We start from the raw sequence: 12,249 nt of genomic DNA, 5'->3' as shown, positions 1-12,249 counted from the left end.
AGCCCCGCCCTCTAGTGGTGGCCCAGCTCCTTTCTTCTGCTTGCAGCCTGTTTCCACTCTTCTCTGGCCTTGGTCTTGGCCCTTCCAGGAAGGCAAGAGATTGTCTCCATATTCTTGCAAGCCGATTTAGTAACTTATGCCATTTGAGGCCTTCCCTGCTGGGCCTAGGACGATGGACAGGACCTGGACGGGGTCTGGAGCTATTGCTCAACTTGGAAGGGCGAGGCCCCTGCGGGTGGTAGGTCTCCTGCTGAATTTAATCTGGGCCAAGGCCAGAGAAGCAGAAGTGGGACCTTCTCTTTGGATTGATTGATTTAGCCCTGTTCTTTGTGCAACCGGCTTCCAAATGGGACTAGACCACGGCTAGAGCACGACGAGTGATGCTATCAGTTCTGGCAATCAGTGCACGCAATTACTTGGTAGCTCACTGACCAAAGTACTTGGCTGCTAATAAAAAAGCACGTGGTTGAAATCCACCGGCTGCCCTGCGGGAGAAGAGGCCTGGTAGGATCCGCTAGGAAACACCGTGGTGCTGTCCTCCCGTAGCCCAGAGGGTCACAGGCTCTAGAGGATGCCTAAGAAGAGAGACCTGGCAGTCTTGCTTCGGAAAGGTGCTAAAAACCCCACGGGGCTCAATTCCACTCTGACATGCTTGGGGTCGCCAGGACTCCCAACAGGCTGGAGGCAAGTGACCACAAACTGCAAGATCAACATTCTCATACCCGTCTCACAGATGTACGACCCGGCCGGGGAAGGCAGAGCCAAGAGGGGCATGCCCTTCCGCTCAAGCCCGGTGTGACCGGGTCCCCTGCCGCTGCCACCGCTCCCCTCCTCCAGGACGACACCCCTGGGGGGGCCCGAGAAAGGCTCTGGAGATGGGGGATGAAACTTTTATTGTGGTGGTAGTGGGAGGGTCGCTAGGCTCAGGGTGCCCCAAATCCTGCCGCCTGGAGCTCGCCTGGGGGGGCGTCGTCGGGGTCCTCCCCGGACTCCTCTGGGAACACCACGCGGCGCATGGCGGCCACGTAGAGGCCGCCGCTGGGGTCTTCGAGGCGCAGGCGCAGCAGGGGCAGGAAGCGCTCGGTGGTGTAGTAGCGCAGCGCGGGCTGGGGGTCGTGCAGGGCGGTGAGGAAGACCTGCAGCAGCGGCAGGGCAAGCACGGATGCTCAGCTCCGAGACCAGCCAGCAGGCAACCCCCAGTTCCGGGCCCCGCCCACACCACCTGGACCCCGCCCACACCCACCTCGGCCCCGCCCACACTCACGGCGTTCCCGCTCACACCCACCTCGGCTCCGCCCACACCACGTCGTTCCCGCCCACACCCACCTCGACCCCGCCCACACTCACGGCGTCCCCGCCCACACCCACCTCGGCCCCGTCCACACTCACGGCGTCCCCGCCCACACCCACCTCGGCCCCGCCCACATTCACGGCGCTCCCGCTCACACCCACCTAGGCCCCGCCCACATCACGTCGTCCCCGCCCACACCCACCTCGGTCCCGCCCACACCCACCTCGGCCCCGCCCACACTCACGGCGTTCCCGCCCACACCCACCTCGGCCCCGCCCACACTCACGGCGCTCCCGCTCACACCCACCTCGGCTCCGCCCACACCACGTCGTCCCCGCCCACACCCACCTCGTCCCCGCCCACACCACGTCGTCCCCGCCCACACCCACCTCGGCCACCGCCTCCGGGTCCTGCCCCGTCTCGCGGACGACCCGCGCGCTGTGGCGCTGGTATCGCGAGAAGAGCTGGCGGGTCCAGGCGTCGGTGTTGCCCAGCGCCCCGCCGCGGCCGCCCTCCAGCTTCTCCTGGAAGGCGGACCGCACGGCGCCGCACTCGATGAGGCTGACGCTGCGGGCCGAGAGCGGCGGGTGGGCGCGGTGCCCTGCCCCACTTACGGGTGCGGGGAAGACGCTGGTGCCACAACTCAAACCCGCTTTGTGGTGTTAGGCCCACCGCCCGCCTGCCCTGCCCCACGCTCCCCAACCACCCTCCGCCTGGAAGCGGCTAGGGAAGCGGGCCGTGCCGCCTGCCGCGTGCCCGGCACAGTGCCTGACACACCACGGTGGAAGAGGAGAGCCGAGGGCTCCAGCGGGCAGGGTGCTGGGGCTCCCGGGGTCGGGGCCGGGGACTTACTGGACCCCGAAGGGTGGCAGCAGGATCGCCAGGCTCTCGCATAAACCTTCGAGGGCGAACTTGCTGGCGCAGTACACGGCGTTGAAGGGCATCCCTTGGAAGGGGGATGGGGCTGGTGAAGCTCGTGGGGCACCTATGGGTGCGCAGGTGCGGCCTCTAGAGCCGGCCCCACTCCCATAGCCTCGGGGGCGGGACAAAACACATCTAAACCCCGCCTCCTGCCAGCCGTGCTCTCCCCGCAGGTCTCTCACCCATCAAACCGCCCATGCTCCCGGTCACCAACACTCGCCCGGAGCGCCGCCGCTTCATGTCCGGGAGGAAGGCCTGCAGTACCCGCACCGTCCCGGCCACGTTCACGTCCAGCACGGAGCTCACAGCGCTGTCTCCGTATGCCTCCAGCGGCCCCATCATGCCACGGCCCGCATTACACACTGCGGGGACACAGGTCTGGCCGGCTCGGCTCACCTGCTACACTCAGCCCGCGCCTTCCACGCCACCCCCATCCCGGCTGTGGGCATCAGGCTCACCTAGCACATCCACATGGCCCTCGGCCACCCGTGCCTGCGCAGCACGGATAGACTCTGAGTCCCTCACGTCCAACTGCAGTGTCTCCAGGCTGCCGGAAGGGCATCCCTGGGCCTGGGCGGCTTCCCACAGTGGGCCCTGATCCTTCAGGTCCCTCAGCGTGGCATACACTGAAGTTCAGAGAGGCCAAGGGCTGTCATTCCTTGCTTCCCCCTCCTGGGGCCCATCAGCTCATGGGCTCCCCTCCCCTGCATCCCATCTCTGGATATACCTTTAAAGCTCTGTGAGGGATGGGATGCCAGCCGCACGGCCAGGTGCAGGCCGATGCCCGAAGAACAGCCGGTGATGAGCACCACTGAGCGTGCCATGGATGGAAGCTATGGGGCTGGACACCAATGGCCCGGTCTCCGTCTCGGGTCAGAGGGCTGACTATCACGGACTCCGCCTCGCCTGCCCCGCCCCGCCCCCTTGTTGTGTCTATTGCTCAAGGCTGAGGACATCTGCAGGTCCATTGGCCACTCTCCAGCCCACTCTGGGTCAAGACAGAGTTCAGGAACGGCTGTGTTGGTGGTCCAGCGGATGGAGAAGGGGGGTTTGCTTGCAAGCAGGTGTGCGTCCCCCATCCAGGCAGCTCAAAGGCCAGGAGTATTCATACTGGGGCAGTTGAAACTCATGAGGGTGGGGTCCAGGCTGAAGCCCCGAGCCCTCCCAGGCAGGGTGGCAGCGACCTGTTCATTCTGACAGGTCAGGGCTGAGCCACACGTTTATTGATTTGACAGACAACACTTAGGCCCCAATCCAGAATGGGGCGTGCAGTGAGGCTCCCCCATATCCGACCCTACTGGCAGGTGGTGGACTCTCTTCTCTCAGACCCGGGCCCCAGCAACCTGCCCCGACCTGGAGTATGAGGAGAACATGACCTAAGGGTAGTCAAGGGGTCACAAGGAGCCAGCCGCCCACCGGGGGTAGTATTTGAGGAAGAGTCTCTTGGCCAAGTCCACAGTGTCCCCCTGCGGCTGGCTGGGGTACCTCTGCGAGCTCAAGACAAAGCCCTGCTCCAGCTGGAAGACGGTCTCCTCAAACTGACGCTGCTTGAAGGGGACACCTTGGACCAGGCTCTCAACCAGCTTCCCCACGAAGAGCTGCCAGCGTGGGGCATAGTAGCTCGCCACCAGGCCTGCCAGCTGTTTGTTGGCATAGTCTAGGATGTTACCCACCGGTCCCCAGAGGGTCAGCTGGTAGCGGCTGTTCTGCTCAAAGAAACGGGCCTCAGCCTCACTGACGGCTGCCATCCTGGCCTCTTCCAGCCAGCTGCCCAGGAGGAAGCGACTGTCACTAGCCAGTGCCATGTCCAGCTCGGGCAGCAGCTCATAGACCAGAAGGCCTCCAGCCCTGAGCACGTGAACCAGCTCCTTGTTGTTGTAGGCTGTCCTCACCTCCTCATAGTACAGGCTGACCAGCTCCTGAGCCGCCTGGCGAGTGACATCCAACAGGTCGTAGCGGAAGGCTGGGCTGGCGGCCAGGGTGGGAGCAGCTGTGAGCAGCAGCCTCCAGGCCTCAAATACATCTGATCGGTTGTACCAAACAGTGGTGTTCATCTGTAGGGATGGCCGCTTGACCAGGGGGCTGCGATTGTGCCCGCTGCAGGCCTCGCCCGAGCAGTTGTACACGCTCCTCAGCAGGAGCCTCCACGCAGCCTCTGCAGCCTGGTGGGGGCCGCCATAGCGCCGGCGAGCAAAGTTGCTCACCCAGGCCCCCAAATCAGCTACTGGGTCCTTCCGCCAGCCCAGCTCGGCCATAAGGGCGTAGACCACTTCATTCTGGCCGATGCCCTCAGGGGCTATTCCTGTGCCCACCATGCTGGAGTTGGGGAAGAGGCGAGCTGCTGCAGGGCCCCGGTTCACAGCCTCCAGGGTCCCGAAGAGGCCGTGGTTGCCCCCAAAGTTATGCAGCATGCACCAGATAAAGGGCTGGCCCCGGAAGGAGGCTGTGCGGACATACACGGGCTGGGTCTCAGCAAACAGGTCTAGGACCAGGAAACGGCCTGCAGGGATGGCCTCCAGCACAGCCCCCACCTGGGCGGGGCCCCAGAACTCGGGCTGGTGCTGGAAGAGCCAGGCTTGGAGCAGCCACACAGCATCAGAGTCCACTGTGGGTGGAGAGGGGACAAGGAAGGCAATCAGAGGAAGGCCAAGAGACCAGGAGCACATTCCATTCTTCAGATAAATGCTTCTGCTCAGTGTCTCCCGCAGAGTGTAATCTTTGTCCTTGTAACTAAGAGATGCTCCCTTTTTAAAAACTTTGGAATGTGTGTATGTGTGCGTGTGTCTTTTAGTCCAGACCAGAGGTGATGCGGCAACTTGGGCGTGGGTTGGGGGAGTGCTATCTAGCCCAGAGATGCCCCGTAACCACTTGGTAGGAGCCAAGGTCAGGGGAGACCGGTGAGAATGGTTATTACATAGAGTCCCCTGGAAGACCCCCTGGTGGAGCTGCCAGGTGAGTGTTGGACTAGTAACCACAAGGTTGGCGGTTTAAGCCTCCAGCCATTCCTTGGGGTACAGGTGAGGCTGGCTGTTCCCATAAAGGGACATTGAGACTCAGACACACCCTAGATAAGGTGGCTCACTGGTTTGGCATGAGACTCCCACATAACCTCTGTGGGCTTCCGGCTTGATGAGGGTTACGTGGCAGGTAGACAGCTCCTTTTTGCTCTCAGAAAGTTGTAAACGTGGGCTCTGGGAGCCGCTGCAGGGGGATGATCAAGCCAGAAGGTCCAGTGAGAGCTGGAGGGTCTGAAGCCTGGGAGCCTAGGAGTGACCCCACCCCCGAGCTGGTGGGGAAGGGGTGCGGAAACCCTGCATTGGGAGGCAAGTGGTCAGAGCCAGATTTGTGGCTTGCATCTGTCCATCAATCTGAAGTGAGGTGTCCTGTGAGTCAGGGAAGAGGAGTGCTGGATGCGTGGGCAGCTGATGTCAGAACTCAACAGAAATAGAGGCGGGGGAATCTGCTGTACACACACACACATGTACACACACACACATGTACACACACACACACCACCCCCAATCCCCAAGCTGGAGCTCCAGGGCAGTACTGGTGCTGCTAAATCCATTTCAACTCACAAGCCCTCTGTGAAAGGGCAGGGCAGCAGGACAGCTCTGCAGGTGTTTCCTGGAGCAGACCACCAGTGCTTTCTTCTACGGAGCAGCAAGGCGGGTCCAAACCTCTAACCTTTTGCTTCGCAGGCAGGTGCTTAACCGCTGCACCACCTGGGCTCCTCTGAGATCTTGTCCCACAGGCTTTGTGGAGCACAAGAGTTATATGCAGGGGGCTCAATCAAACACTGATTCCTGGGCCTCAGTCCCAGGTAGAATGGGCCTATCTGGCTGGCTCCTGGGTGAGGTATCCACTTCCTGCTGCCTGACAAGGAGCTCCTGACATGACTCCCTGCCCCTCCAGATGGCAGGGAGGAACACTAGATTTTTTTGTGTTTTTTTCTGATCACTGCAAGATCTGCTTTATTTTCGCATAAACCTACTGGTTTTGAGCATGCCCTCTGACCTGTATTACCTAACTCAGTATTCAGAACCGGGTGGAATTGTTCCCACAACAGGCACTTAATTAGCGTTTTACTCTGGGCCAGGCTACTGAGGTCCCCGCTTTACAGATGGAGGGTGAGAGCCAGGCTCTGGGCTGGTGATCTGGCTCCAGAGGCTGCCTGCACCCTCCGCCTGTGTGTCAGAGACAAAGGCGGAGCAAGCGGCAGAGTGCTGTGTGTCCCCAGCCCCTCCTCTCATCCCCACTGGCCTGTCCCACGTCCCATCCCGTACCTGCAGTCATGGCCTCAAAGACAGCAGTGGTGGCGGCGGCCAGGTAGGAGGGCTCCGAGGAGAGGGGCTGCATCTCGTTGAAAGTGTCAGCCCCATAGATGTGGTCTGTGCCGAACTCTTTGGTCAGCTCCCGCAGGAAGAGGCTCCCGATGACGGGGAACATGGGGTCCCTCGGCGCCAGGAGGAAGGTGCAGGAGTAGGAGCAATTGAAATGTCCCCAGCTGCCCATCTGGGTGACGTTGATCTGAGGAAACACCCTAATGGGGCGGGGTGACAGTCCGATGATGAGGATGCTCATCTTGGTCCTCAGCCCCCTGGCCACCTCCCTAACATACTGACCTACCTGTCCCCACTCGCTTTCTGGTGTCCAGTCCCCAGGCCTTTGTACCTGCTGTGTCCTGTGCCTAGAGGTCCCTCCTCCCTGCTTCCTGCTTATCCCTGGTCGCTCCTCTCAAACCCACCCGAACTCCCTGCCATCCAATCGGTTCTGGCTCACAGTGACTCTGTAGGAAAGGGTAGAAGGGTTCCTCTTGGTATCTGAGACTGTAACTCTTTACAGTAGAAAGCCCATCTTTCTCCAGAGGAGCTGCTGGTGGCTTCGAACTGCTGATCTTGTGGTTAGCAGCCCAACATGTAACCCATTAGGCCACCAGGGCTTTGCTAGTCCTCACAGCTGCACCTACGTCAGTGTCGGCCATAAACAAGCAGTCCTCTTGTTTCAAGACCTAGCTCCACCCTGCTCTGCTTTGCGCCTTCCCGCCCAGGATGAAAGGACCCAGCACAGATGTCTGGGGTGGGCCCACATCTCACTGGATTGTGACCCTCTGCTAACATATCCCCTTGGGACACCTTTGTCACTGCTTCCCCGGGACCCAGCGCAAAATCAAGGTTAGTGGGCCCAGTTTGGCAAACATGCACTCAGGGAAGGAATGAGGTTGGAGCAGCTGGGGGTGGGGTGTAACTTGCAAGGCCACCTGCTGTGCCAGGCACCAGGGAGTCCTGCAGGAGGTGGTGACGGATGTTGCTGGGGACGTGGGAAGGCTTCCTGGAGGAGGTGAGGTCTCTGGTTGGGCCTTGAAGAACTTTCCCAGTCAGAGGAGAGGAGGGGTGGACAGGACATTCAGAGAGGAGAGGGAGAAGAGGGCCAGAGCCTACCAGAGAGCCTAACCTACTGCCAATAAGAGTAGGTAGGCCAAGGGCGTGTTCAGTGTCGTGGCTGGATTCTGAAGCCTGGAGGCCGGGTGATACACAGGACGGCCCCACCGGGTTCTTGAGGCTGTCACATTTACTGCAGATCACCAGCTGGATCCTCGGCTGACGTCCCATCAAGGCTTGTCAGGCCCATGTCCTCTATGCACCTGTGGTCATGTACTGTCCAGGCGGGTTCTGCGACTCTCACAGGCATGAGGTGACTGAAACACCACAGCTCAGCCTGCCGCCCCTTAGTCCTCCAAGCTTGCTCTGCAGCACTGGAAAGAGGTCTGTGCAGTGCATTTTGTGCAATGCCACACACCCTTTGACCTCCGGACTGCTGCTTCCAAGAGCACTGATTTGGGATCCGAGCACGGTGAATCCTTGATGACAGCCTTTTCTTTTGTTTATCGGGATGTGTTCCTTTGGTGGAGCTGTGGTGAGGATCGGGCTTTTCTTTCCAGTGAGTTGAAATCCATCTGGAAAGCTGGCGTCTTTGGTTCTCATTATCAAGTGCTTCAAGTCCTCCTCACTGTCAGCAAGCACACTACAGGTCTGTGTAACAACAAACCTTTACAGAAAAGGAGGGAAGGAACCCCCGTTTACTGGGGAGGAGACCGGGGCACAGAGCAATGGTGTCTGAAGTCACCGGGCTAACCAATGGCAGTGCTAGACAATGGACTCAGGTCTCATTCCATATTTCTTCTCTAACTTATGTGTGTCAGGGCTGAACCCTTCCCTCTCTGGGCCGGGCTGGGGGTGATCTCACCTGGTGATAGCCTTGGGGACATGCCCTGCAAATGCAGGCAGCACTGGGGTCATGCCAAAGGAGCGCATCCGGTCCAGGATCCGGTGCTGGGAGGTTGGGAGGGAGCTGGTGAGCATCCACGCCTCAGGGCACCCACGGTGCAGCCAGGAGCCCCGAGGCTGGCCACACACCACCCTCCTGCACCATGGCTGTCCCAGCCCCTCTCCCACCCTTGCCCTTCCCTGTCTCCTGACCTGCAGGTAAAGCTGCTTGAGGTGCCAAGAACGGGGCAGGGGCCCTCCCCAGCTGTGCAGGTTGCCCATTCGGCTCCAGGCCAGGAAGGCGGGCCCAGTGAAGTATTCATCCACCTCTGCCTGAGTCAGGCCTAAAGCCAGGTACACCTGAGGACAATCAGGGAAATCAGTGCATTCCCTCACCGAGTCTGTCCATCTGTCCACCACTGAGCATGCACTCATCTTTTCTAAGCTGGGCGCCAGGGCTGACAAGCCACGTGGGAAGCTGGCCCTGTCTGCAAAGAGCCCGCAGGCCAGGCGTGAAGACTGACCCAACCTGGAAACTGTGAGCTCGCTGTACCAACTTGTCATGTGGGTGGGGGTGGGACATAAAGGGGCTCCCCCAAAGTAGAAAGGAGTGTCTCGAAGGCTTCACTGAGGATGGGAGCTAGTAGCTCTTTGGGGCACAGCTAGAGCCCATGGGGGACTTTGGAGCTGATGTCACCAAGGCTGCTGAGCTGGAGCCTGGTGCAGACAGAAAGCAGAGGGGCACTCCGTTTCAGGAAGGTAGGCTGCTAAAAACTGGCACGCCAGGAGCCCTGTGCTGAGGCTGCAGGAGACGGGGAGAAGCGGGGTAAGCCGGAACGGAGGCATTGAACATGGTGACAAGGCTGAGGCGGGCCCTGAGCTGTGATGTGACAGGAATCTAAAGGGCTGGCTAAGTGATTGCATGTGGGTGGGGGGCGGGGGGCAGAGGTGGAATCCCAGCTTCACAAACTGTGTAGTAGGGCCTGGCACATGGTAAATTCGCCTCTCCAGGTCCAGGGTGAGTGGGGACATGGGCAGATGTGTAGGCCACAGGATGGGCCGGTGCAGTGGTTAGGAGAGGGGAGTGGTCAGGTGGGCACGCACCCGCTGCCAGATGGCCTCCTGGCCACCCCAGGCCAGCGCCAGGTTGATGCCGTTCAGGGCCATCCAGTCGATCTCGCGCTCCCAGCGGGCCCAGTCCCACCACACGAAGGAGTAGCTGTGTGTACACACGTTCTGGTAATAGCGGTACCTGCAGGCAGGGCCAGCAAGCAGTTGGGGAACGTAGGTGAGCGCAGGCAGGATGCCCCCAGCCTGAGGATCCAGAGTTCTGGCCGCGCCTGGAGGGAGCGCTGGCCTTGGAACAAGACCTCCCTAACACCCTCTATCTCTACCTGGTGCGAGGGGCCAACATGGCTACTGGTACCTGCCTTCCTCCCCAGCCCTGTACATACCACCTTCCACTTTCAGCGAGCACTTTCAGAGGCCCCACTGTGTGTCACACACCGGGACCAGTACTCTGTGGCCAAGAGGGTCCTTGTTGGGAAGGAGGGGCTCCTCCCATCCAGTCTACGGGAGGGGCAGTGTGGCCAGCTTAGGAGATGGAGTGGACGCGGCTCTCTGGAGACAACGTCACAGGGAGTGCGGGGCAAAGGAGGGGCTAAACTGCTCTCAGCACAGATTATGTGTACCCCACAGATACTGCCCGCACCGTCCCGCAAGCCCTCACAGTCCACACCGCCAGGTGGGCGTTTCTATTTCCCCGGAAAGCCAACAGAGGCTCCACGGGGCCAAGTGACTTGCTCACAGTCGCACAAGTTGGAGCTGACCCCAGTCTTGGGCTCTGAAGGCCAGTGCTTGGGTACTGCCGGGCGCCCCGTGGCCAGGGAGCTGGGGGCGGGACTGGAAGCTGGAGGCGGCGGCAGGGCGCTGCCCAGGCCGAAAAGAGCGGGCTGGGCGGCGGGCGGGACCCGGTACCTGTTGGGCGTGGCCTCGGTCAGCTCCTCGGGCACCGCGGGCAGCGGCTGCGGCAGGCGCAGCTGGGAGCTGGACCAGGCCACGTGGCACCCGCAGAAGTCGCGCAGGTAGCGGTACAGGCCCGCGGCGGCGGCCACGCCCGTGGAGCCGGCCACCCGCACGGGCGCCCCGGCGGCGCCGCCGCCGCTCAGACGGTAGGTGTCCAGGCCGGACTCGGCAGCCAGGGAGCGCTCCACCGACACCGAGAAGTCCGCCGCCCGCCCGGGCCCCAGCAGCCGCCGCAGGAGGCCCTGCACGGCCGCCGCCTCCCGGGCCTCGTCCCCGGCCGCGCTCCCCGCCCAGGCCAGAAGCAGGAAGCCCAGAGCCGCGGCCACGGTCACCGGCTCCATGGCCCAGTGGTCTCTCCAGCCCCTGTCCGCAGTCCGGGACTACCTGGGCCGGCGGCCGGGGGCGTGGCAGCCACCGCCCAATCAGCTGTGCGCACCAGGGCACGTGACCGAAAGGCCCGCCTCTGGGGGACCCAGCTTCCGCGTCCCCCGCCGCTGGCCCCGGGTTTCTCCGACTGCGGGAGAGGAACTGGCGCGCTGGACGCTCGGAAGCAGCAAACCTGGGCCGGCGGGGAGGCTCCGTGCATCCCGCGTGCCGTGCTAAGGGGCGGCCAGTGTCTGCAGTGGAACCCGCCTTTCGTGATGAGGAAGAAGTGCTCGGACAGGGCAACTTAGCTGGGGAGACCGTGTCCCCCCAGACTCCAAGGAGAGCGCAATGACGCCCCTCCGGTAGCCCGCATGCAGGCCTCCCGCCGAACTCCGATCGAGTTCCCCTTGGTGCTGTGCGCGCTGTTGCTAAAGGGACAGGGGAGCTGAGGCCCGAGTTTCTGGACTCGGGCGGAAAGGGCAGGACAGCTTCGTGGACTTGGTGTGGTGGACTCAGGAAATAGTGCTCAGCATGCAGGGGCGGCCGAGGCGCTAGTAAAGGAACTGGTTTGGGAAGGTGCTACAGGAAGAACGGGTCAGTGCCGCCCGCGACTTGGGCACTATTTCTCACAATGCCGAGGCCTTGCCCCTGCCCTTGCTCTCCACCCGAATGTTAAACGTAGCGAGGGCAGGGGTAAGGGGTTTGGGGAGGACAGGGACACATGGCGCCCCCTCTAGAAAGGGCAATTGAAGTCAAGGGAGGAAACCCCCTCGGTCTGCCCCAAATGTATAAAAGGTTTTCACTGGGCCAAGGATTGCAGATGAAGACTGATGACAAGGACCAGCCTTTAAAAACCCCCAGCGGGGCAACCCCTAGCCCCGCAAAGAAGGGGGCTTCCAAAAATCCTCTGGCCCAGCCCAGTGGGTCTTCACCAAACACACATGACTCGTGACATTGACAGGAAACCGTATAAGGGAATGGTTGATACCGGAGGGCAGGTTACTTGCAGCCGGAAAGAAGAAAGCTTCTGGCTCATGGAATCTTTCCACAGGACTTCCCGTTAGAGGAGTGCGCCCTCAGGTTACTTCTTGGCAAATCACCCATCCCCTCAGGTGGACAGATGAGGAAGGCCATAGAGGACATTCCACACCCCTAGTTCTGGAAAACAACTCCCCTAACAACTTGTGGGGTCGTGACGTACTGTACCACACGGGTGTACAACCAACAACAGATGATCACCCCGATTCTAATGGCTACTGCCCCAGAGCAGGCTCTCATCTCCTTTAAAGCTCGCACGGAGTTCCGAATATCCCGTTTGGGTGGGCCAGTGGCCAATGAGTCATGAAAAGGGAACGATATTGCATCAGTTGGTCCAGGAGC

General features: G+C 61.2%; 2 protein-coding genes across 2 annotated transcripts; both read right to left on the bottom strand.

Annotated features, from left to right (window-relative positions):
• Positions 1–888: 888 nt before the first annotated feature.
• On the bottom strand, positions 889–3,036 carry HSD17B1 (hydroxysteroid 17-beta dehydrogenase 1). The gene is made up of 6 exons (XM_075561856.1): positions 2,940–3,036; positions 2,671–2,838; positions 2,395–2,574; positions 2,144–2,237; positions 1,681–1,858; positions 889–1,136 (listed from the first exon to the last, which is right to left on the bottom strand). Exons 1-6 carry the CDS (start codon positions 3,034–3,036, stop codon positions 924–926), a joined length of 930 nt encoding a protein of 309 aa, XP_075417971.1. The 3' UTR covers positions 889–923.
• A 367-nt stretch (positions 3,037–3,403) lies between these two features.
• On the bottom strand, positions 3,404–10,912 carry NAGLU (N-acetyl-alpha-glucosaminidase). The gene is made up of 6 exons (XM_075561855.1): positions 10,456–10,912; positions 9,583–9,730; positions 8,692–8,838; positions 8,459–8,544; positions 6,499–6,755; positions 3,404–4,817 (listed from the first exon to the last, which is right to left on the bottom strand). The coding sequence occupies exons 1-6, from the start codon at positions 10,842–10,844 to the stop codon at positions 3,607–3,609; spliced, it is 2,238 nt and encodes a 745-aa protein (XP_075417970.1). The 5' UTR covers positions 10,845–10,912; the 3' UTR covers positions 3,404–3,606.
• Positions 10,913–12,249: the final 1,337 nt, after the last annotated feature.

This window comes from Tenrec ecaudatus, chromosome 10 (genome assembly GCF_050624435.1).
Source record: "Tenrec ecaudatus isolate mTenEca1 chromosome 10, mTenEca1.hap1, whole genome shotgun sequence".
Taxonomy (NCBI): Eukaryota; Metazoa; Chordata; class Mammalia; order Afrosoricida; family Tenrecidae; genus Tenrec; species Tenrec ecaudatus.
This window is presented reverse-complemented; position numbering and strand designations above follow the sequence as displayed.